At 45.1% G+C, this 25595-nt stretch overlaps 1 protein-coding gene across 1 annotated transcript in view; it reads right to left on the bottom strand.

Annotated features, from left to right (window-relative positions):
* LOC115508933 (phospholipid-transporting ATPase IB) overlaps window positions 1-25595 on the bottom strand; it is a 599908-nt gene that overhangs the window by 487834 nt on the left and 86479 nt on the right. Inside the window, exon 2 of the mRNA XM_030308008.1 lies at window positions 21888-22032. Within this exon, the coding sequence (XP_030163868.1) occupies window positions 21888-22032 (145 nt within the window). The remainder of the gene's footprint in view (window positions 1-21887; window positions 22033-25595) is intronic.

Raw genomic sequence — 25595 nt, 5'->3', positions numbered from 1 at the left:
TCTAACAAGCAAGTGGGAGGGGGCAGAGGACCGGTGGGTCCAGGGAGACGGAGGTCAACTGGGCTGCGTAACTTACTCAACCATTTCCATTTTCGAAGATGCTCGCAATCTTTTTTCCGCCTCACGTGGTCTCCTCTTCAACAACTATTCATTCGGAGGGCACGGGCAATTGCATCAAGTCTTGAATTGTACAATTAGCCTACTACATAAAACTTAAAACCGTCTAGTAAAAAAAAAAAAAAGCTGACACTATCACCGTAGTGTTACTTACAACGGCCAAGATATGAACCAGCCCAAGTGTCCGGTGATCAAAGAACGGATAAGCAAGAGGTGGCAGGTGTAGATTAACACAGTGGAATATTACTCAGCCACGAAAAAAAGAAAATCCCGCCATCTGTAATGACAAGGATGAACCTAGAGGAGACTATGCTAAACGAAAGAAGTCAGAAAGACAAATACTATATGGTTTCGCTTCTATTTGGAATAAAAAAAAAAAAAAAAAAAGCCAGGCTCAGAGAGAGCAGATTGGTGGTTGCCAGAGGGGGGAGGAATGAAGCAGATGGGAAAAATAAGTGAAAGGGATGGAGAGGTACAAACCTCCAGGCATAAAATAAGTCAGTCATGGGGGTGTCATGTACAGCATGAAAGATACAGACAATAATACTCCATGAACACATAGGCCCATCTGGGTGTTGAGTGTGGTAGATAGTTCGCTAAAGGGAAATGTGAGGAAACACCTAACTCGCTTTGTGAACGGGAACAGTAAATGGATAAGAGAGGCGAAGCGCTGAAAAGAAAGAAGACGGATCCCAAGGATGCTAGTCAGCAAAGACCCACTAGGGCATCGGAAGGACATGGTGGAGCTTATAGGCTCACCCGCTAGGTCCGCGTGAATTTGTTAACATCACTGTGCTGAAATCATCAGTGTCAACCTTACTCACTGCTGGGAGGATTCGGACAGAAGAGGTCCGAGAAAATGAACAGGAAAGTAAAGTTAGCCGTGTTCAAGAACAATTATAAAACCATCAGAAGCTTCAGGTCAATTTTTAGCCTTAGGTTTTCAGTTTTTGAAACACAGATGAAGGTCCGGTGAACATGAGAACAGCAAACCTCTTCTAAAAACCGGCAGATACCAAGAATCCTTGCCCCTCAAAAACAAAACAGAAAAATGCAAAAACAAACCAAACAAAAAACAAAACACAAAAAAAAAACAATAGGCTGTGTTCCCTATATTCTCCCCTGTTACCATAAATCCTTCCAACATTCATCTCTGCCAAACAAGCTTTTATACCCTTTGCAGCATGGTTTTGCTCCCAGCAAACCTACTCAAATATTTATAAATGACCCAACATTGGCATCAAGAACCTTCTGCAGTGGCAAAAAGGTCAAAGCTTTCACACACACACACACACACACACACACACACACCCAATATACACAAAGCCCCCACTTGGAAATACCTACAATACACAAAAAGCAACAGACTCAGACTGATTTTTTATTTGGTGTTTTCCCCCCACCAAAAGATTGAAAAACTAAAAGTATATTATTCACCAAGGCAAAACTAAGTGGGTGTCTTCACATAAAGTACCTGTGTTACTTTCCCAACATCACCTAAGTTCTCTGTGCCCTTTCCCAAGCACCACCGGCTGTTCCAACCCTTCCATGTTTTCAAACTCTCCACCCTACCCCTACCCCCTCACTTCGAGGCTGTGCACCCCCATGTCATGGGGTACACGGAAGCTGTCAATTGGACTTGATTCACCTTGCTCCTCATAGCACCCAAGCTGCCACCTCATCCAGCCTTAGCCCCTTCCGTCCTATCTTTGAAAGGGACCATTCCACCTTTGCACCTGCGCTCGGGATCGGATGCCCCAGGCCCAATGCCCTTAACCTATCCTACCTCCCTTCACCACTGTCGGCAAGACTGAAAGAGTGTGTGCACATGTAAAGGGGGCCTGGGGAGAGGGAGAGAGGGAGTGAGAGTCTTAAACAGACTCCACAGTCAGCATGGAGCCTGACACAGGACTCAATCTCACAACTGTGAGATCATGACCTGAGCCAAAATCAAGAGTCAGAATTTAAATGACTGAGCCACCCAGGCGCCCCCCGCAAGACAGTTTTTTTTTTAAATGTTTTTTGAGAGAGAGAGAGAGAGAGAGAGAGAGAGAGAGAGATGGAACAGAGGAGGGGCAGCGAGAGAGAGAGAGACAGACAGACAGACAGACACAGAATCTGAAGCAGGCTCCAGGCTCTGAGCTGTCAGCACAGGGCTTGATACAAGGCTCCAACTCACGAACCATGAGATCATGACCTGAGCCAAAGTCGGAGGCTTAACCCACTGAGCCACCCAGGAGCCCCAAGACAGTTCTTAAAATAAAATCCTTTCCTTTCTCCCCTTCTTTCAGCCTTTCCTCATCTCCCTTCACTGCCAACTCCATTCAAGAAGACAATTCCACCCTGCCGTCCTCGCCACCTCCCATTTAGACTTTAACCTACCACTCCCTGGTCTCTGAGGCTCTCATTAACAGAAACTACTCAGTGACCTACCACAGCAAAGGGATTCTTGTCCACACCTAACGCCATTACTTTTCTCCTTGAAGGGCCATCCCGGGCTTCTGCAGCCCTCCTTTTCTGGTCACCACCCTCCACCTCGGATGGCTCCTTTTCTTTCACAGATGGATCCTTGAACAGGGATCTTCCCTAAGGTTCTGCCCTTGGCCTTATTCAACATCCAAACCATTTCCACTTCCAAGGTTCAAATTACCACCAGTGTGCCCGTGGTCACCAAATCCACCTCCAACCCCAACCCCTACCACATGCCCTCTTTGGACGTACCTGCCTGCCCATCCCACAGACCCTACATGGTCAGTGTGGCCAAAATGGATGGCTCTACCCCTAGTTCCTTCCATTTGTTTAGTAATCCCAAAATGAATTTCACTGGCCAAGGCCAAGAGTCAAGGAAAAGGTAAGCAAACAACAATAACCAACAAAATGATCAAAAAGTGATAAAAACAGGTCAAGAGCACCTACTGAATAGAAGAAGGATCTCTGGAGGGATTTTTTTATTCAACACAGAAAAATTTATGAGCAAAATCATACAATACAAACATGAACAAAAAACAAGCAAAGGCCGTAGTAGTAACATGCAGTCAAGTTTGAGAGCAAAATAACAAACATAGGCCAAAATACTAATTATAGCTATGTTACCACCAATGGGACAAATTCCATGTATTAAATGACATAGCATGAAAACATGTAAAACGAAAGTCATAAGCAAATTGACCAAAAACTTTGTAACGGGAGAATAATTCTATTACCAGACTAATTGGATAGACTAAGAATATAGACTTGAAAAATGTAATTAAGAAGTCTCAACAAATGAACTTTGGATTCTATAGAGAATACATCTTCCTTCCAAGTGCAGAGGGAAATCTAGAATAACTCCCTCACTCCTAGTCTCAGGGACTGAAGCAGCAGGGAAGAGATGACCACATCCGTGGACTACCTTGAACTTTTTTTACCAATGGGCCAGAGAAACTGACTCCCACCGCCTCAGGCACTGGGGACCAGCAGGAGTAAGGATGACAGCAATCACTGGCCAACAGGTCAACCCAAACACTGCTCTGTCCGTGCCAGGTTCCAGCTCAGGACCCACTCAAACACAGGATTTCACAACTAGAAGAGACCTTGAAAAGGCCTGGAAGAAACCGTGCTACATCTAAATCCATCTGCACAGGGGCGGGAGGAGCTGCAGGTTCACGGTCAGGGACACAGTGACAGTCCAGAGCCGGGTCAAGGCTGGCTCGCCATGACGCCAGCTGCCAGCAGTGATCCACTTACCCAGTGTGTCTGACACCCAGGAGAGTGGTTTTGTTGTTGTTGTTTTTAAAACAGCCCCCTCCTTAACTTACAAAATTACTTTCAGTAACAATCATGAAATAACAACAAAAACTTGACCGGGAATAAAAGGCCCGACAGCGAACATTATCTTCATTAAATTGTATGTAATCATGTCAGTAAATTTTTATTGTGGCGGAGAGAAGCACAACTATTCTTATTCAATCATTTTTATACCATAACAGTTTGAACTTTAATCCTTTGGTTATAGGCTGCTATGATATTTATGTCAATAACGGTCAAGAAACTAGTAAAACAAAAGGGTGCCTGCGTGGCTTAGTCGGCTGAGCATCCGACTCTTGGTTTCAGCTCAGGTTCGTGGGTTCGAGCCCCGCGTCGGGCTCTGTGCTGACAGCTCGGAGCCTGGAGCCTGCTTCGGATTCTGTGTCTCCCTCTCTCTCTGCCCCGCCCCTGCTCGTGCTCGCTCATTCTCTCTCCAAAATAAACAAACATTTAAAAAATAAAATAAAAAGAAACTAGCATGTGAAATTTAACAAAACCAAAATGTCTGCCAAAGAAGTCATTTAGACAACCAGTAAATAATACCACTAATATTACATTTTCTTTTCCTTGTTTGCTTTTTGATTTTAAAACCATGAATAATTATGAAAAATCAATTGTAAGATAATTATGAAACCTAGTCTTTGTATACCGGGGGCCAGAGGGTTACTTGTATGTGCCGACTTCCATGGAGAGTACGATACTTATTTAAAATAAAAATGTGCTCGGGGCACCTGGATGGTTCAGTTGGTTGAGCATCTGACTCTTGATTTCTGCTCAGGTCACCATCCCAGGGTCATAGGAGCGAGCCCTACATGGGGTGTGGAGCTCGCTTAGGATTCTCTCTCTCCCCCTCTGTCCCCTCCTGCACGCACGCACTCACTCTCTCTTAAATGAATGAATGAATAAATAAAATAACGTTTATCTGAAACATATAGATGTGTAATTTTACATATACAGAAAACCCTTCAAATTTAATCATCACAGCCATTGTCTAGAACTCAGCTCGACGGAAGACTTGTTCAGGGAGAGCATCTTTCCTGCCATTGCCGCTTCCAGCTGCTGGTGCACAGTGATAACGGAAGGCAGGCAGACCTCCAGGCGGTTGCACTGTTTGCACCTCAGGCAGGCGCACTGTTCCCACCTCCGGCCTCGGGGCAACACACCTGAGGGCCGCTCTCACTCTCCCGAAGGAGCTCCTCTTTTAAGAGGCCGAGGACCCGCGCCCAAAAGCAGAGGGGCAACGAACTTATCCCACAGCAGCGGCTACACGTGTGTTCTCTAAGTCCCCTTTCTCAAAGGTACCGAAAAGCTAAAGAGAACTATGGGGCAAGGGGAGAAACAAATGGAACAAGATCAGACTCACAAATGCGGCAGCCTCGCTTTCCCACCACCGCATCCCCAACCCCAAGCGCAGGGACTCGTGTGTACTAGGTACTAAAAATAAATTTGATGAATGAAGAAACTTCCAACTTCAACTAATATAAAGGAGTAAGGATGCCAGCAATCACATTAAGTCCCAAAGGCACCTGCATTTGAGGGCAGATATCAGTCTATTAAATCTGAAGAATTGACATGAAAAGCATTTAACTCAGCATCCCCCTTTGCAAGAGTATTTTATATATAAAAGCACATCAAAACCACACAATACATCAATTTTTGAGGCTTAAGTAACTGCTTTGGGGGTTCTACTTTGTTCAATAAGCAATTAAGTGTGAAGGGAAATCTTAGAACAACACATTAAGCCAAGTCTAATTTTCCGTGCAATTCTGACCTTCACCTGTAGAGCAAAGTCACGCAGCCAAGATTTTCCATTTCCCATTGGCCAAAACTGTGCCTGGTGCTGGGAGAACACAAGATGAAACAGACAGACTTTGCCATCAAGGATGAGACAGCAGAGCTGGAGAGTCAGAGACACAAAAATAGATTTGATGCACCAGGCTAAGCTCCACAACAGAAAAGTCCACGCGAAGCTGTGGCACAAGCAGGGGTCGCTCAACCTCCGAAGGGTGGGGATGCAGGACAAGGATGAAAGTGCTTCTTAAGAGATAGGAGAACCGAGCCTTCAAAGACAGAGCTCACTACGTGGACCAGCGTTAGGAGGAAAAGAGAGCACTCCGGGGAAAGCGCCGTGAGTGGAGGCCCAGGGCGTTCTCCCTGCAGCCAGAATGCAGGGTGGGAAGGGGTGTGGGGAGAGGAGACAGTCAACCTGGGATACAATGAGAACAGCCAGCCTCATGTGTCTTACTGAAGACAAAACAGATGTAGCATAGCGCCTTAACTGCCTCTGGACCCATGACCTCCAACAACCTAGATGGGAAGGAAATGGGCATTGAGGCAGGTGGTCATGGTAGAAGTGAAGAAATCAGGGCCTGAGACGGTGCCATAGAAACCCCCTACTTGCCAAAGCAGATCTGACTTAAAAGCCCATGCCAATCCCACCACATTCCCTCCGCAGCCCTCTTTCTCCATCCTGGTCCCAGGATCCCCCAAGGTTCCCAGGATCATTGGGGAAGGATGATGGGCACAATAAAGGCAACCACACTCAGAAGCAGGAAGGAAAAGAAATCGTGTGTTTCCTCTAAACCTTTGTATCTATTTTCATGGCGTTTACCGTGGTGCACCTCAAGGCAGGAGATCAATCATAGAAGGATTCAAGAGTAGAAACTGATCACTTGATAGAGAACGGGAACTCCCCACAGTGGAGGAGAACCCCACGAGGAACCCGGAGAATAGGTTCGCAGAGACCGAAAGGAGAACGGTGGTCGCCAAGAGCCAGGGTGAGGGGGGAAACGGGGAGTTGTCCCGTGGACATTAAGTCTCCCCTTGGGAAGATGAAAAGAGTAACAACGATGTGAACGTGCCTCACACTACTGAGTTGTTTACTCCTACACGGTTCAAATGGTAACTTTCAGGTTACCTGTATTTACCACCATGAGAAAGAGGAGTAAGCCGATCTGATAGGTTATGGGATGTACCCATATCCATGGCGCATTACATTCTAGATGTTTTCACATTTGTAACCTTGTTTAGCTTCATGACACGCCTGCAAGGTAAGGATGCTTCCCGCCAGACAAGTGAGGAAACACAGGCTCAGAGAAATTATGGGTGACAAGTCATTCAGGTAGTCACTGGTGGGCACAAGACTCGTATACCAATTTTCCTTTGCTGGTTTACTTGACCTAAGTACCTTACCCTCCGGCAATTCAAAATTTAAAATTAAAAAACACAGCTTACACTGCTCATTTTTTCCATTACCATTTTTCCAGTAAACACTTAATAATTTAAAATTATCCGTGAGAACCTCAGGCAAACACTAAAGTTGATCTTAATCAGGTTGCTGCACAAAGAATGTCTGTGTTTGTTCCCTTAAGATACACTCATCCTATTCAGTTTGCACATTATCTTTTAATCCTTTTAAATGCAATTCAAAACCTGGTTGTTTTCATCTCAGGCGCTATGTAACAAGTTTGGTAGGAGAGTTTTTGCCAAATACATAATCTAAAACGCAAACAACAGGAACACCAGAATCTGTAAAGCACTCAGCCAGGCGCTTCATATATATTAACTTTATATATATTATATATATATAATATATATATATATATTAGAGGAAAAAAATGATCCATAGACTGTGGTCTCACCAATCAAGTTACCTTTATATGCGTGCCACAGGAGACAAGCACAGCATGGCAGGTAGCATACAAACACGACGAGAATGACAAACAGAGGGCAAAATATACATAAGCGCAGGTGGCATTCTACGAGGATTCACAAAAATGCACTGGATGGTTTTCAGGTCCATAAACCTTGGCAAAGAGATTCTAGAGACCATTCACTTTTTAGTCTTGCCCAGCAGAGACTGCATCTTGAAGTTACTAAATAGCTACAGCACTTCTGCCGAACTCAACCTCAGCTCTCTTATCTGATAAACATTATTCCATGGATGTATGTGGACCCATTTTTATGCTGTTCTTTTAAAAATTTTTTTTAATGTTTGAGAGAGACAAAGAGAGAGAGACAGACAGACAGACTGTGAGCAGGCGAGGGGCAGAGAGAGAGGGAGACACAGGATCCAAAGCAGGCTCCAGGCTCCGAACCCCAGCACAGAGCCCGACACGGGGCTGGAACCCACAAACCGTGAGATCATGACCTGAGCCGAAGTCGGACGCCCAACCGACTAAGCCACCCAGGCGCCCCTGTTTTTATGCTGTTCTAATTTTTTAAATATTCAGTGAGTTTCCAGAAAGTAAACAGCATAGGAGTTTCTTTTAAAAGCTAGACAGAATTCTATCTTTTCTTTAAAGATTTTATTTTCAAGTTCTCTCTACCCCCAGCATGGGGCTCAAACTCACAACCCTGAGATCAAGAGTTGCACGGTCCACCAAATGAGCCAGCCAGGCACCCCTGTTATATTTTTTCTAATGGTCGTATCTCAAAATATCAAAATTCATCAGGTCCCTTAGCACAGTAGTTCAAAAACCATCAATTTATCTTCAACAGCTATGTGAGAAAACATTTGATTGGGAAGGATGTTAAATCGGTATTTTCAAACTACTTATATAAGTATTAGGATTTAAAATCAAAGTCTGCTAAGTTTCTTATAAAGCTATTCTACTATTCCAAAATTCTTAAATATCATGAGTTTATTTCTAGAAGACACTTATTTTACTCTCTAGCAAATGCCACCATTGTATTAAAAATAACTTGTCCTGGGGCGCCTGGGTGGCTCAGTCGGTTGAACGTCTGACTTCGGCTCAGGTCATGATCTCGCGGTCTGTGGGTTCGAGCCCCGCCTCGGGCTCTGTGCGGACAGCTCAGAGCCTGGAACCTGTTTCAGATTCTGTGTCTCCCTCTGTCTCTGACCCTCCCCTGCTCATGCTCTGTCTTTGTCAAAAAAAATAAACATTAAAAAAAAATTTTTTTTTTAAATAGCTTGTCCAAGTAAGTGTAGGACGTATGATAAATTATTTTTTTTAAACAGTGTGGTGTGCCCATGTACCATCCAAAGATACTACCAAATGGACCCCAAAACTAGAAATAGCTTGATCCTGACAAATTGCAAGAGAAATACATGAAAGTATTGTTGGTTACTGACTGACCACCCCTCGCCGTGTCAACATTTTCTCAAAACTCATACCGTACCAAAAACCGTATCTCTACAGACGTCTATGATTATTATACTAAACATTAAGGGCGCCATTAAATGCATGACAATTCATTAATATTAATTCAGATGTGATATTAGCATACTTTGTTATAGTGACTACAACTACCTATGGCTGCTTATGGGCCAAGTTCTGCTTTTCATAGGGGGAAATCACAAGAAGTCTCAACGTAAAGGAAGGACTCCCCCATCAGCTAAACATGGACCAGACTGGTTTACCCGATGAATTAATGAGTTCCCAACGGAGATACATGTTCCTGTGTAGGACAAATGAATTATAAGCATTAAGAATTTCAGGGTGCACACATATGTGAATACATGTACACAAAGTGGTGGAAGAAAACCGGTAAAGGCATCAGTAGGGATCTCCCATCAGGTTATTTTTTTCCTTTGGAGTTCCGTAACTTGGTAATATCTACAATGCTTGGCCTACAAAGATGGTCAACCCACATCAAGACCTCCATATAGAGAATACCTATGGTATGGTACGTACACTCATTCCCTCCTGTATTTAAAATTATTTCTCGAGGCACCTGGATGGCTCAGTCGGTTGAGCACCTGACTTTGGCTCATATGGTTGGTGGGTTCAAGCCCCGCGTCGGGCTCTGTGCTGACAGCTCAGAGCCTGGATCCTGCTTCAGACTCTGTGTCCCCCTCTCTCTCTGCCCCTCCCCTGCTCATGCTCTGTCTCTCAAAAATGGACAAACGTTCAAAAAATAGGATTTTTTAAATAATAAAATTATTTCTCTTGTAATGTCTAAGCCTATGTAGTGAACAAACTTTCTAAAAATACAAGCGGCAATAAAACCAGAAAGAGGTAGCAGGCAAAACAGTAAGACTGAGAGAAGTGAATGTTTCCGTCTGCCCTTGGCACAGTCGTTCTATAAAATAATTCAATTTACTGATACGTCAACACTGGGATGACTGAGGAACTCTAATTTGTAAAGGGAACATTAAAAATTAATATGAGGCAGTTTTAACAAAGATGGAATACTGGGGAAGCAATTATGATACTACTCAGCAAATAACCTTACGGTCTGAAAATAAAGAGCTCTATTTTTAAATCGTCAGGGTTTTGTAACACATTTCATATGCTAGACAGTAATGCTTTCAAGACCTCCACACCTTTTACCGGAATAGAAACAAAGGAGTCGTATTTTTGATAGGATAAGAACACTCCTTTATATAATTCAATCTACAATTAAGTATTCAAATTAAACATCATGCACAGTATTCCTTAGGGATGGTCAAAGCAGAGTCCAAATGGCTGAAAAGCTGACTGTCCAGAACAAGGAAGGGAAAAAGGAAGGAAGGAGGGACAAAAGAGGGAAGGAGAGAGAGCTACAGATTCTACATTCGTAACTCAGAACATTTCTACTTCTCCATTTGGACCAGGTTTAAGGTTTTCACCGTCCCGTAGTCAAGAACCTTCACTGGTATTTGGTTGCAGGAGGAGGTCACAGTGACTTTAACGTAAACTTACACGGGACCCTGTTCTCTCAACACAGCCAAACGCAGGCGCCAATTTCTTGAAGCTACAATGATACACACACGCACACTTGAACACGTCTCAGCCCGGTCTTACGCTCTCGGGACAGCACGCTTGCCCTGTAGAAGTTGCAGAAAAATATAGGAGAAATGTACAAAAGCCCCTAACATGCAAAATCTACCTTGTTTTTTTTTTTCTTATGTTTATTTTTGAGAGGGAGAGAGTGTGAGTGGGAGAGGAGCCGAGAGCGAAGGGGACAGAGGATCCTAAGCGGGCTCTGCACTGACAGCAGGGAGCCTGATGCGGGGCTTGAACTCACAGAACAAGAGATCATGACCTGAGCCAAAGTGTGAGATTAAGACTGGAGCTGAAGGTGGATGCTCAACTGACTGAGCCACCCAGGTGCCCCCACCTTGCTATTCTTTAACCTGCATGTTTACTGTCCAGGTACTCTCTGTCCTTTGCCCAGGGCAGTACTCAAATACACTTTCCTTTCCTCACCCCCCACCCATAGCTCATCAACTGAATGTCCTTGGCCTCAAATAATTGGATAGTAAGCAATACACCTGGCAGAAGAGAACGTGAATAATAACCAGCCTGGACTTTCAGCCACTCTTTGGACACTATACCAAATACATACCTTGGATTACATACGTACTGCCATCAAATTCCTACCAACATACAAGGTACATTATTATAGTTCCCACTTACTGAGCCAAATATCTTGGAACGGAACGTATCTCAAGGTAGAGGAAGAGCTGACAACAGCTGGAGCGACTTCCTAGTAGAGCTGCTGGAAGAGGGGGACAAAGAGCTCCACGCCTTCACGACTCAGCCAACAGAGGCGCCCCTACACCTCTGAGCCCCTGGGGGGTAGGGTAGTACTGAGGTAGAAGGAAGTTTGTGCTATTTTGAGGTCAAGGACCTTGCTCTCACCCAGCATTCAATAGAGTTTAAAAGAATCCTCCGGAATAGAAGAAATAGTGTCACTACCTTCTCTGTCCCCAAAATTGGACCCTAACTAAGGACCATGCTTATCTATTCCTCCACCCACTCACAACCTCCCCTCTGATCACCCCTGGTGACTTGTGCTTCCGTGATCCTGTAGCCCCACACCTCACCTCAGGAAATTATAACAGCTAAACTCCACTCTAAACATCAGAGCGTGCTGGAAGGTTCTCCAACAACATAACGCTGTCACTTGCGTCTTTGAAAGCTTCTCCTGGTTACACCCAACGCACAGATCATCCATCATCCCCGATTTCTTCCACATCCTTGCTGGAAAGACACACGCTCAGCTTTCCTGCTCCTCTGTACCTTCACCTGTGCCGTTCCCCATGCCAAGGATGCCTCCCCACGCAAACCACACCTGATCTTTCGGGCTGAGCTCTAACTCCTCTTCCAACCCAGCTCACTGATCTTTCCCCCATTCGGCTGCCTGCCTCGCTCTGAAGTGCGGCCAACCACCCGGCCCCAATTCACCACACTTCATAAAAGGGGACCGAAGTGCATTGCTAGTATAGATCAAATGCAGGGTTAGAAATGGCGCTAAGTCCCATTGATGTGATCGGTCTCAGGGTTGCTGAGGTCTGAAGTCAAAACCGGAATGGGTCAGACCAGATAGGTTTCTCCAAAGAAGAGAAGACAGCCCAAAGCTGGTGGCTCCAAAGCAGAAGGTGGGAAGAGGCCACCAGCTTCTACGCAGATGCACTCCCAACCATTTGATTTAATAACGTTTGTTGAGTGGATTGGCACCGGTGCCCCCCACCTGGTCCTATGTAACGAGGTTTGAGGGAAAGCTCCCTAAAGGGGGAGATAGAGGGTAGGGGGTGCAATGGACTAGACTGGGTCCCGTGAAAATTGGCATGTTGAAGCCCTAACCCCCAGTATGAGGACACTCGGAGACAGGGGTCTCTGTGAGGTGATAAAGCCGAGATGAGGTCATGAGAGTGGGGTTCGTACAGCTTGGTACCCTTATAAGAAGGGACACCAGAGAGTTGGGTCTCTGGCTTCACCACGTGAGGACAAAACAAGGCAGCACGGTCTGCAAGTCAGGAAGAGGGTCTGCACCAGAACCTGACCATGCTGCCATTAATGGTCTTGGACTTCCAGCCTCTTAATAGGCAGGAAAAATAACACTTAGGGTGAGAGAACGCTAAGCCACCTCGGCTATGTATATTCATGGCGGCCTGAGAGGACTGACGAGAGAGTGACAGTGGCACCCCTTCCCATCTGTTCACTCTGCTTATCACTACATATTTCAGCTTCTGTGTCCAGTTAGGGGCATTCATGGAGTAATGTACCTAATTCCAACTCAACTAAACCTCCCAAGAAGAATAAGTGGCTTAAGAATCCCGTAATGAAACAAACCACAGACTGAAAGCAAGAAAGTAAGCGGGGCACCTGGGTGGGTCACTTGGCGGAGCATCTGACTTCAGCTCAGGTCACGATCTCCTTGTTTGTGAGTTCGAGCCCCGTGTCAGGTTCTGTGTAGACACCTCAGAGCCTGGAGCCTGCTTTGGATTCTGTGTCTCCCTCTCTCTCTGCCCCTCCCCTGCTTGTGCTGTCTTTCTCTCTCTCTCTCTCTCAAAAGTAAATAAACATTAAAAAAATTTTTTAAACAAAGTAAGCAAACGACAAGGAAAAAAACTGAATTGACACTTCTCTTCCTTATAAAAGCCCTTCAATCCATCTTACTAAGTTCAACATTAGGATGATTTAATCAAATTGGATTAAGTCACCCAAAAATATTCAAAATAATCATTATTAACATGGATTCACATCCATAATTCTTAACTGAGAACCTTGGTAAGTACATGTTGCGTCTTGAGATAATAACTAACGACAGTAACGTATACACAGATACTTAAATATACATATCAAACGTTCATGGTAGTGTTTTACCAATGGGACATGCGATCAAAACAGGAGACCACGGGCCTAAATCTGAGACTTCTAGGAGAGCACAAAGCCCACTCTCAAGCGGATTATCTGGTCTCAGGCTGTTCTGAAACAGAAACCAGCCAACACTCTTTGGGAGTAGCCTTCCGAGTGACCGTCTATGTAACAAATACGGAAGACATATAGAATAATCCTCAGACTGACCAACAACATCCCAACCTAACCCCAAATCCTTTCCTAACTGTGTGTAATATAAAACAGTAAGGGTAGCTAAAAACCGGTGATTCAAGTTTTGAAGAGCCAGCTTTAAGAGAAAAGGGTAGATCAGCATTTAAATGATCAAACTCAACGTCATGGATTTCAGGAAATTTCTTTGTAAAACATCACTGCATGTCTGACCCCAACAATGGTCAGACCTCTCCTTTTGTTCTCTGTAAGCATTGTCCCTCTTCAAAGGGATGCTGATTAGCATTTCTGAGTAAGCTTTTGCTGTCCATTGAGTGACTCAGCCGTAAGTGGAATAAACACTTAGAGGCTACTTTCTAGAGAACTACACAAAATCTCACATGACTAAACTCTGACCACAGAGTTTTCTGCATTCACTTTGCTACCGGCTTTTCAAGTTCTGTACAAGTGGGTCAGCTGTTATGCCAGCAGACTCTCCGTGTTGCCGTCTGAGGAAATGTTGTTTGACACCCAGGGAATGAGTGTTCTCCCATCCGATTAGCACAACAAACAGGTCAAGAGATGGGTCCGGTCTCTCTCTTCTGACCATCATCCATTCAAAACCATGTCTGTCTCCAATAAAAGAACTCAACATTTCCCAAAGCACCAACACAAAGACAGGGGTATAGTTTTCAGTTCCGACTCTCCCAGACACTTCTGCTAGTTTTTTCCAATTTTTTTTTTAAACATTTATTTTTGAGAGAGAGAGACAGAGCTTGAACAGGGGAGGGGCAGAGAGAGAGGGAGACACAGAATCCGAAACAGGCTCCAGGCTCTGAGCTGTCAGCACAGAGCCCGACGCGGGGCTCGCACTCACGGACCGTGAGATCATGACCTGAGCCAAGTCGGACACTTAACCGACCAAGCCACCCAGGCGCCCCATAGTTTTTTCCAATACTTTGAGAGAAGTTTGTCTTTACAGAAGGGTTGCAAAATTAGCACAAAGAGTTACCATATACCCTTCACCCAATTTCCCCACGATGTTGATACGACCATTGCACAAGGATCAAAACTAATAATATCGGATGACAACTAGCTCAAAGAAATTACTACAGTAAATATGAAAATAACATTGGCACAGTACTAGTCTGGCTATATCGTTTATTCAAAGTTCGGTTTTCCCACCAATGCACTTTTTCTGTTCCAAGATCTGATTCAGAACTCGTACCACATTTAGTTGTCCTAGGTCCTCAGTCTCCTCTAATTCTGATTCAGTTTTAACTTGTTTTTCACAAATCTTGATGCTCAATTCTTTTTATGAGCTAGAATCAGAAACACAAGCTCAAAGAAGACAGGAAGGTTTAATAAAATTGGGAAATAGGGAAGAAGGGAAATAGGTTACTGACTGAAACTCTCAGACTAAATGCCTTTACCCATTTTCATCAATGACAATGGCACAGATGGGACTTTGATGGAATTCAAGATATACTCCTCATCCACCCATACAAGGGTCCACTTGATAGATCACCGTGAGCCTGTTCTCCTAGACACTTGCTGTTTCCTTAGAAACATCAAAACATCGGGGCGCCTGGGTGGCGCAGTCGGTTAAGCGTCCGACTTCAGCCAGGTCACGATCTCGCGGTCCGTGAGTTCGAGCCCCGCGTCGGGCTCTGGGCTGATGGCTCAGAGCCTGGAGCCTGTTTCCGATTCTGTGTCTCCCTCTCTCTCTGCCCCTCCCCCGTTCATGCTCTGTCTCTCTCTGTCCCAAAAATAAATAAACGTTGAAAAAAAAATTTAAAAAAAAAAAAAAAAAAAAAAAGAAACATCAAAACATCACAAAACTAGCCCGAGGCTGACATGCTTTTGTTTCTAAAAATACATTTCAAGAAAGCTAATGCTCTCAATAGCTACCTGAAAGACAGCGCTAAAAGAGTCCCCCACTTCGAATATTTTCACCTGCGCCATGCCTTAAAAGCCTCGTCCAAGGGTGGAAAACCTGATAACGTCCTAATTACAAGAACCTTCTACGGCATTCGTGGCTGCTGGTATGTACAAATTAAGGACTCTCAACACGCTGTGACATTCACGTGCAGAAACTACAGTGCATGGTTTGGAGATTAACCAAGTATATCCACCTCTAAGCCAAAAAGAAACGATTGAGTGAGGAGAGGATATTAACTTGACTAATCACTTCACTATGTATATGTACGTCAAATCATGTTGCACATCTTCAATATATACAAAGTAAAAATATACAAATAGCTCAGTAACAGCAGCATACATAGAACATCTTGAAGCCGTTTCAAGGTAGGTAACACACGTGCTTTTACCACATTTTCTCGATGAGGATTTTTATACATTTTACCTTGGCCAAACTTGACAATAGCGCTCCCAAATCAGATTTGTCAACTTTGGTTTTTCAAACAATCTTCTTTACATGAGTAAAAGGCAGTTATGATTCTTACCAGGAACGTCATATTGTTTGTTACGTTGGTTTGTTTTTTTCTTAATTTTTTTCACATTTATTTTCAATAGACAGAGGGAGACAGAGCACAAGTGGGGGAGGGGCAGAGAGAGAAGGAGACACAGAATCCCAAACAGGTTCCAGGCTCCGAGCTGTCGGCACAGAGCCGGTCGCAGGGCTCGAACTCACAAACCGCGGGATCGTGACCTGAGCAGAAGTCGGATGCTCAAACGACTGAGCCACCCGGGTGCCCCTGTTTCTGTTACGTTTTAAGCAGCTTAAGTGTGTCCCTTTTTCTAGCAAGGCAAAATTCTAGTTTAAACTTCTCTTGGCAAAAGCAATATTAAGCAGTTTTCCTTTAAGACAAACCAAGAAGAAATGCGATAGCTTGACCGAGCTAAGTTATTGCTTTAATGAAGATTTTTGTTAGCTGGAACTCCCACCTGAAATGACTCATTCAAAACACAATATCTGTAAACATTCCTAACTTGCTTTGAAGACCTCATTTCAAACTCCCTCTTAGCCTTGAAACTAGTACAAATGGCGTGCTGATAATCCCACGAAAAGACGGCATACACCTGAACTTGATTGCGTCCATTTGCTCAGCAAAGAGATCCAAACGATCAGCAAATTTCAGGGTATTTTCTGGAAATAAATGTTTAACTTTCAACATTTGAGAGCTTAGACTTACAAAATTAAAGCTTCACCACCAGGTTGTTCTAAGTAGCAAACTTTCTATAAGCATTTAATATTTCAGTTAAAACACCTAAGAGGCAATGATATCATTCATATGAAATGTCCACAAGAAGAAAATCTACAGAGAGGGGAAATGAGTGGTTGTTCAGGCCCAGGGGGAGGAAACCGAAATGGATGTGGTGATGGTGGTACAACTCTAAATATACTAAAAACCACTGAATTATATACTTTAGGTAGACAAATTATATGGGATGTAAAATATATCCCAATAAAGCTATTAAAATATTTAAAATGAGGCGGGTGCCTGGGTGGCTCAGTCGGTTAAGCATCTGACTCTTGATTTCAGCTCAAGTCATGATCCCAGGTGTTGTGGGATCAAGCCCTAAGTGGGGCTACACGCTGAGCGTGAAGCCTGCTTGGGATTCATTCTCTCTCCCCGCTCCACCCCTGCTCACATTCTCCCTAACATAAAAAAAATTAAAATATTTAAAAGGAGATTGTACACCAGAAAAAAAGGGATCTTGTTGGGTGGATATATATATATATATATATACAATCCTACATATGTGTGTGTGAACCTTGCAATATTCCATTAACTACTACTCATTTCTAGAAGGTGAAGCGGTACTGTCTTCATAACTAAGGCCCTAGGAAAAGCAATGCTTAGGAGAAAAAGACCATGTCCTATTTCCTCATAATTGTAAGAATCCAAATTCACCGGCTTCAACAATGGAAACTTCAAGCTACCATAGCTTCAAATCAATCACTGGCATTATTTTCACTATGGAGAACAATAATAAGGTTTAGAGAGCCATCTACCGATATGGTGCAGATCCTCCCAGAACTTCAAGGAACTGCTTGGAATTTGGAGTTACCGTGTCTGGCATATCCCCCAGGGGTGCCAGGGCCACAGTCAACTCCAGCAGTGACCTTACCTGTGTGTTCAGCAGGCCCAGTCTCTTTCTTGGATATACTAGTTGAAACATTAACTCTAGACTTTCAAGGTCTGTCCTGAATTGTACCATGCAGCCCCTCACCAACCTTCCCCAATGCCCAACAGCCACATCCCTCTTTAGCAAACTCGGAACTCTTTTCTGAAATCAAAATGCCAGGTGGCCATAAAGACAGTCACAGAGCCACTGTCGTGATCAGTTCACTCCATGATCAGTTCTCCACTCTGAGTCATAAAGGGCATGCGGTGGAGAAGGTCAGTGGGAACACCAGCCTCCTGAGGTCTATGTAACAGCCACAAAGATCAGTACCCTGGACTCACGGGCTAGCAGGAGTCTCCCCTGTCCTACCTGGGCTCTTTTACAAACACTGATTTGGAAGCAAGTAATCAGTAATGAATACTCCACGCCCCTGCCCCCTCACCCCCCAAAAAAGTTAAAACCCTTTCTCAAGAAAGATTAAGAAAAAAATCCTTTTTCAACCCCCTTTTATGAAAATATTCCTTTGAACAGTTTTATCGACTTTTAGCAAACTTTCATGGCCAAGATAAAAAGCCTTATTTAAAGAATTAAGGATTTTTATAAGACGACTCCAGCAACATTAAAGTGCTAAAATAATGTGGCTCAACATTTTGTAAAATCCTTAAGCTTTAATGGCAAGAAGTTTTATAGCCAGTCCCTCAATGAACTAGAAGTCACATTACCATTACTAATTCCCCTAAATATAGACTTGAGGCGAAACAAATACTCAAAAGCCATTTTACAGAACAGCAAGGGCCACATTTTAATTTCTTAGACCCTATTCAGTGTTTTCTGAAATGTGCGTTCCCAATGGAAGCCATAAACTCAAACTGTATGATTTTTAATATTCGATGGGATTTATCTCAACTAATGCAATGATATTCTTATACAAGACTTTAAATAGAAGAGTTGGTACCTATTTTATTCCTAACCAACCCCAGTGTATATTCCCATACTTACAGCTCCTTCTACCCCCAAAAGTACAAATGAAACTGCACAACGGGTAGCCACTTGAAAAATCTGGTAAGATCAGCCTCAAAAGATAGCTTTGCATCTTGATTACGGAACAAGTAGTGAATCCACATTACCAAAGCTCTTAAAAATCTTCATCTTCCAGGGGCGCTTGGGTGGCTCAGTCGGTTAAGCGTCCGACTTCCGCTCAGGTCATGATCTCACGGCTTGTGAGTTTGAGCCCTGCGTCGGGCTCTGTGCGGACAGCTCGAAGCCTGGAGCCTGCTTCAGATTCTGTGTCTCCTCCTCTCTCTGCCCCTCCCCCACTTGTGCTGTCTCTCAAAAATAAATAAATGTAAAAAAATTTTTTTTAAATCCTCTTCCATATAATAGGAAGTTTAAACAAATATCAAGACCCTTAGTTTCCCAACTTTAAGCATGCTTAAATGGATACCAGAGCCCAAGAAATCAAGAAAAACTAAGCAAAAATACTACTTGAAAACATCCTAAGGTTTAAGAAGAAAATTCTTCAATTAGACATCCTTATATAGTATATATTTTTGGGCCGAACACATTCACTGCTTAAAGTGTGTAGCATAGTGAAATATAGATCTCTTGAGCCTCGAAATCAAGCAAAGAAGAAAAAAAAATAGAACATATTTAAGTAATCTTTCCATCTTTTTAAAAGTAATTGAATGGAAACATATATAAGGTATGAAGAAATGCATCTATATTGGCAATGCAGGATTCCAAACGGCTTCAAGTATATTCTCAGAGTTGTGTAATCACCCCCAAACAAAACCCCACGTACATTAGCAGTCACTCCCGTTTCTCAACCTCTTCCCTCGTCCTAGGGATCACTAATCCAGGTCTCAATAGATTTGCCCCTCTAGACATCTCCTGTAAGTGGAATGAGGACTTCTGGGACAGGCTTCTTTCATTTAACATCATATTTAGGTCTCACCCCATATCGTAGCAAGTAATGTAGTTCATTCCTTTCCCCAGCCAATAGTATTCCATTATACAGATACTTGTTTATTCATTCACCAGTTGACCGACATTTGGGTTGTTGCACTTTGGAGCTGTTAGGATCACGCTGCTATGATCATTTGTGCACATGTTTTTGTGTGCACAGTTTTTCATTGCCCTTGGGTAGACATACCTAGGAGGATTGGTGGGTCACATGGTAATTTTGCATTAACCCTTTGAGGAATTGCCAAACTGCTTTCCAAAGCAGCTGTACCACCGTTCATGCCCATCATCAATGTAGGGAGGGCTCCAATTTCGCCACGTCCTTACCAACACCCAACGCTTGTCGTCTTTTTGATTAGAGCGTGTGAGTTTGGGACGCAGAAACTCACTGTGGTGGACACTCTGCATTTTAAACCGAGCCTGCTCATTCTTATCGGGACCTCAGCTATTCCTCTAGGCTACGTTTTTAAGTGAAGAGTATGTCTCAATGGTCATTTTTTGTTCCAATTTTTTAAAATTTTTATTTAAATCCAAGTTAGTTAACATATAGTGTAATAATGATTTCAGAAGAATTTAGTGATTCACCACTGACACTTAATACCCAGTGCTCACCCCAATAAAGTGCCCTCCTTAATGCCCATCACCCATTTAGCCCATCCCCCCCACCCAACACACCCCCCAGCAACCCTCAACGTGTCCTCTGTATTTAAGAGTCTCTTATGGTTTGCCTCCTCTTTTTTTAATTTTTTTTTTTAAGGTCTACTTATTTTTGAGAGGGACAGAGTGTGAGCAGGGGAGGGGCAGAGAGAGAGGGAGACACAGAATCCGAAGCAGGCTCCAGGCTCCGAGCTGTCAACACAGGGCCCAATGCGGAGCTCAAACCCGTGAACCATGAGATCATGACCTGAGCCAAAGTCGGACGCTCAACCGACTGAGCCACCCAGGTGCCCCTGCCTCCGTCTTTTTATCTTATTTTTCCTTCCCTTCCTCTATGTTCATCTGTTTTGTAAACCCAAAATAAAGCCTAACACTAATAAGCTAACGCTAACAATCTAGCCCCAAACAACCTAACAGTCCCTTAATCAATGGAGGGGTCACCTCCATATAACATGCGCCATTATTCTACCACAAACTCTATCAAGCTACAGTCATGGCCAACGGCCAAACCTTTTTCAATAGGGATGTCCGGCTAAGCAGCCTGCATAAGGGCTGGTGCTGCTGCCGAGTATTTAAGCACGCAATGAAGTTTCACCAGAGCTTTCGAGAAACACTGGGTTGCAATTCAAGCTTGTCAATAATCTATGTGTAACCTGATCACTTAACTTCTCTATACCTGTGCATGGTGTTCTGAGCCATTCACAGAACCACATCCTCTGAAGTCACTCGTATAAAGTTGTCTACGTCTGAAAGTTTAATGAAATGTAAAACACCTGCCAACACCCATGCCTAAAAGCTCTAGCTTCGCACAGCTGAAAGAACTTCAGCTTTCATTGAGAAGGTGGGTGCTATTTGCAGCTGTGCTAGTTAGACGCCATATGAGCACAGGGACATTATTCAACATCTCCGTTTCTTAGTCTGAAGGTAACGTTCTTTAAGAGGTTCTGAGGATTCCTTAACCAAGTCCAGCTAAAGCGTCCGAGACGGTAGCCAGCAAAAAGCAGACACTTAAATGTTAGCAGAAAGAGGGATGAAAGCTAACTCCGCACAAAGTTTCCCAGCATATAAGTACCTCATAACCAATGTTGGGGACCACTTAGGGCTGAGTGCGAGTCCTTGTGTCCTGTGGGAGTCCTTTAGAAAGCACTTCCCTACATTATGGTCTGCAAATCGGTAAGGAGAGCTCTCATTTAGCTCGAAACAGGACTAGGAGGAATTCTTGGAAGGGAACCCAGGGATGAAAAGATAAGAGACCTCACTTTTGTCAGGGCCACAATAATAAAAACTTCCTCGGGGCTCCCAGAGAGCCTGAGCACAGAACAGAGCCCAGGAAGAGAAAGGTAAAGGCTGTCTTCACATGACCCCATTGGAAGCAGGTAGAGACTGTCCGGCTCCAGGGGGACGGGGGAGGGGAGTGGAAGGGGCTGGAGGAAGAGATGGGGGCGGAGGGTGGGGACCGCTGGCTAGGTGTGTGCAAAAGCCGCCAAGAGCAAGATGAACCCCATCCCAGCCGTGAACCAACTGTCCTTGTGTCTCTCGGCCGCCTCCCCCTACCTGATCTGGTTGTCACGGAATTTGTTGAGATGCGGCTGGTTGAGGTAAATGGTGCGGGCTGGTGCATCCAGCTGGTCTCCAACAGACGTGGCCCGGGACATCTCATCCTCCGCCTTCTTGTAGCCCGAAGAAGGACGAACAGGTCCTGCAGAGACGGGGAGCGGGCAGAAAACAAAACACAAAGAAGTCACGCCAGGCAAGAGGCGGCGAGCACGGGCTGCGGGCTGGCGGGCGGGGATCGGCTGGGAAGGATGCTCTCGCTCGCTCGCTCTCTCTCTCTCTCTCTGGGCGCTGCCGGGCCCGCCTATGTACCTTGGCTCCCCCTGGAGACCTGCCGCCGCAGCTGCTCCCGGCTCCGCCCCGCCCCCTCCCGCGCCCCGCCCCCTCCCCGGGCCCCCGGGCGCCGAGGAGGGAGCCTCTCCCGCGGCCGACTCCGCCCCGCCCCCTCCCGCCCCGCTGCGGCCGGAGGCCTGGCTGGCAGGGGCACCGCTGCCCTTTGCAGGGGCGGGGAGGAGCCTCGGGGACAGCGGGGCCAGGGTCTCCCCCCCCACCCCACCGGTGAGCTCCCCCTGCGGGCCCAGGGACCGCTGTCCGGAACTCGGTTTTCTCGGCTGCTCTGATTGACTTTAGGACAAAGATGCCAGCAAAGGGGCTGTGCTCTGCATCGGTCGCCGCGGAAAGGGACGGCGAGAGCACATCTCCGTGCCCTACAAAGGAAATTCCCAGCCCTCGGGGGTGATGGGCTCGGCTCCGCCGTGATCCTGAACGCACCGGCTGCCCTTCCCCCTAGGTGTGCCTGGCAACCTGAGGGAGGTAGCTTTACCCATCCCGGTTCACGGAGGGCTGCGTGATCTTGCATTTCATGGCGCCCGTTGGGTTCCTGTGGTTAAGGCACACGCAAGTGTATCCGCTTAAGAGTTGACTTCAGTCCTACAGTCAAGCCCCTCTGTGGGCCAACCGACCCCCCCCCCCGCCCCCACGCCATAACCTCCACGTATGCAGGTGTCAGCATGGAGAATAATGACACGCCCATTACTGGACCGGCTACACCTGAACACACCCCCCATCGCCAACCGCCAAGCGTATCCCTTATCACCAGGGGCAACCCACCTCAAGAACCGACCCTCAGGGAGGGATGCACGAAGTAAAGGATCACAGAAAAACAAATGCCCTGCAGAGGAGGCCTCCTCTCCTTTTCCATACCTACATCTTCGCGCTACTATCTGCCATGCTTTCCACCTATCAAAGAAATGAATGATGTATACTGTTTAAGAAACTGACATCTCATTGCAGCAAACACCTACTTCACAGCTGCAACGAACATTCATTGACAGAGAGAAATCTTGAACGAGAAAGTGTTGACATCTGTGGAAAGTGATTATAATCCTATTCATCGTGATCACGTGAGGGGAACAACCAAAACAAAATCGGTTGAGAGCGGGCGTATTATCCCGAGGAGTATTCACAGCTGGGTCCCCGGTCACAGCGCGTTAGCTGCTCCCCATTTGGGGACCCCCATCTCCTCAGATGCTCGCTCCCTGCCTCCAGCCTCCACTCTCCAGGGTTCCTCTGGCCTCACAGGGGACTGCTCTGCCCTCCGCTTACTGACAAGGGGCAGCAGAGAGCAAAAGTTCCCACTTCAAGACTGACTGGCCTGAGAGCCCGGCCGGGGCTCCCACACTTCAGTCAGAGAACGCTGGGTTTTAAAGCACTTGCTGAATTAAGGCAGATAGGCCAGTTTCAAAAACATTCCCTTCATAAAGATACCGCTTTTTTTTCTCTGCCCATTTACCCTGCCCTAGTCACCTCCAGCCTCGATCATCATTACCTGGTATTTCTTTATGGTCCGTCTTCCCACGGCCAAGAGCAGAAGCTCCAGGACAACAGGGACATGTTTTGTTCAGTACAGTGATCTCCGCACCTAGAACAGTACCTGGCACATAACGGGCACTCATGTTTGCTAGTCGAATAAGTCATTTTCACTCAAGTCTTCTAAAGGGTCGCTTTGAATTCTCCAGGCAGAGATGCAATGATTCGCACAGAGGGCTCAAACGCCATATGCTTGTATGGGTCAGAACAGTCCATTGCTTAGACTGTATTCACTCAGTGGCTCTTGACCCTGGTGCACATTATCATCACCAAGGGAGCTCCCACAATTATATAGGCCCTGGGCCCCACCCCCACAGATTCCAACGTCTTTTACTCTGTTCTCGAGTGCCTTGAGGGATACCAGTGGGCAGCCACAGTTGAGAATCACTTGTTAGATGCTGCTGGGAACACACAAACAAAGGCCTAGCGCCTACTATCAAAATGTTAACCAGTTTAAGGTACTAAGGTATAACTATGGTTACCAGTACACTACGGTTCAGGACAAGCGACTAAGAGTGGGCTTGAAGGTGCTAAGGAGGGTCAGGGGTCAGCAGCCTCTTTGGGCGTGAGGGGAGCTGGTGAAAAAAAGAGTTGGAGGACAGATATACAAGCATTAAAGTATGGGTAAGGTTTCTGTTAGGAAAGAGGACAAGGACAGTTGGGGGCAGGAACTAGAAAGAAGTTAGGCAAAGGCCCAAGTAGACAAGATGTATAAGCCAATGAAACCAAACAAACAAAAACGAGCACTGAGGGGTCCAAAGTGGGAAACAGAAAGGAAGCTGGGGTGGGGGTGGGGGGGGGAGGACTGGGGAGGAGTTAAATGCCAGGCAAAGAAATTTAAACTTCATCCTGAAGGTCATCTGAAGCCACAGACGGTTTCTAAGCAGGGGAGAAGTGCAGCTGGCAGTGAGGTACAAGTAGAAGCAGAAAGAGGAGAGGATCTGTAGATAAGGAGATCAGGTAGGAAATTAATTCTACAATCTAGAAGCAAGAGGTTGAAAAGCAAAACTTCAATGGAGAATGGGCAAAAAAAAAAAAAAAAAAACACACAGACAGGAGAACGATCTCAAAAGGAAACCCTGTAAGACTTTTTTGGGATTGAATGTGTGGGCCAGAAAAAAAAAGAAAAAAGAACATTGGGTAATTCGAATTTGAAGAAGAGAAGATTGGGACAAAAAAAGCACTAGTGATAGAAATGAGAATGGAAACCATTTTCCCCAAACAAGAAGTTAAGTGTTGGATAACGCATGTTGGGGTGCAAACAAATTACACAATTAGAGACAGAATTACATGAAATAATGTCTCCCAAGCATCTACCATGCATGAGGCCAACTCACCTTTCTACGCTACGTCAGGGCCGGCCTGGAATTTTATTCTGGATAGCAATCATTATAGTGCCCCCCCCACCTTCCCCAGGACACCGATAACTTTCTTCTACCTCAGTGGCCTCATCCTAACCAAGTCCTGCTTTGGAGAAAAACATTAATCTCTTCCAAATACCACATATCTGTCGAAAATATATCGCCTAAAGAGAACACTACACCATATATAGCGAAGCACAGCATGACTAAGGTTTCAAATTCAGACTCCTAAGATGAATCCTGAGTTAATGCATTTTGAAAATACCACCGTGCAAAATTAGAGTATATGCTTACAACTCCCCCGTATAAACAAGCACAGTGTCAGCAGACAGTGGGAGTTCAATAAATATCTGTTGAGAAAGAAACCAAAGTAAAAAGAATAAAGAGAAATGAGTGGGAAAATGGACAAGCACTAAGCTTGCCTACTACACAACAAGAAACGCCGACAAGACAGCTGATGGCCAAGGGCATGAGGACA

This window comes from Lynx canadensis, chromosome A1 (genome assembly GCF_007474595.2).
Source record: "Lynx canadensis isolate LIC74 chromosome A1, mLynCan4.pri.v2, whole genome shotgun sequence".
Taxonomy (NCBI): domain Eukaryota; kingdom Metazoa; phylum Chordata; class Mammalia; order Carnivora; family Felidae; genus Lynx; species Lynx canadensis.
The sequence above is the reverse complement of the archived record's forward strand: the minus strand, read 5'-3'. Positions and strand labels throughout refer to the sequence as shown.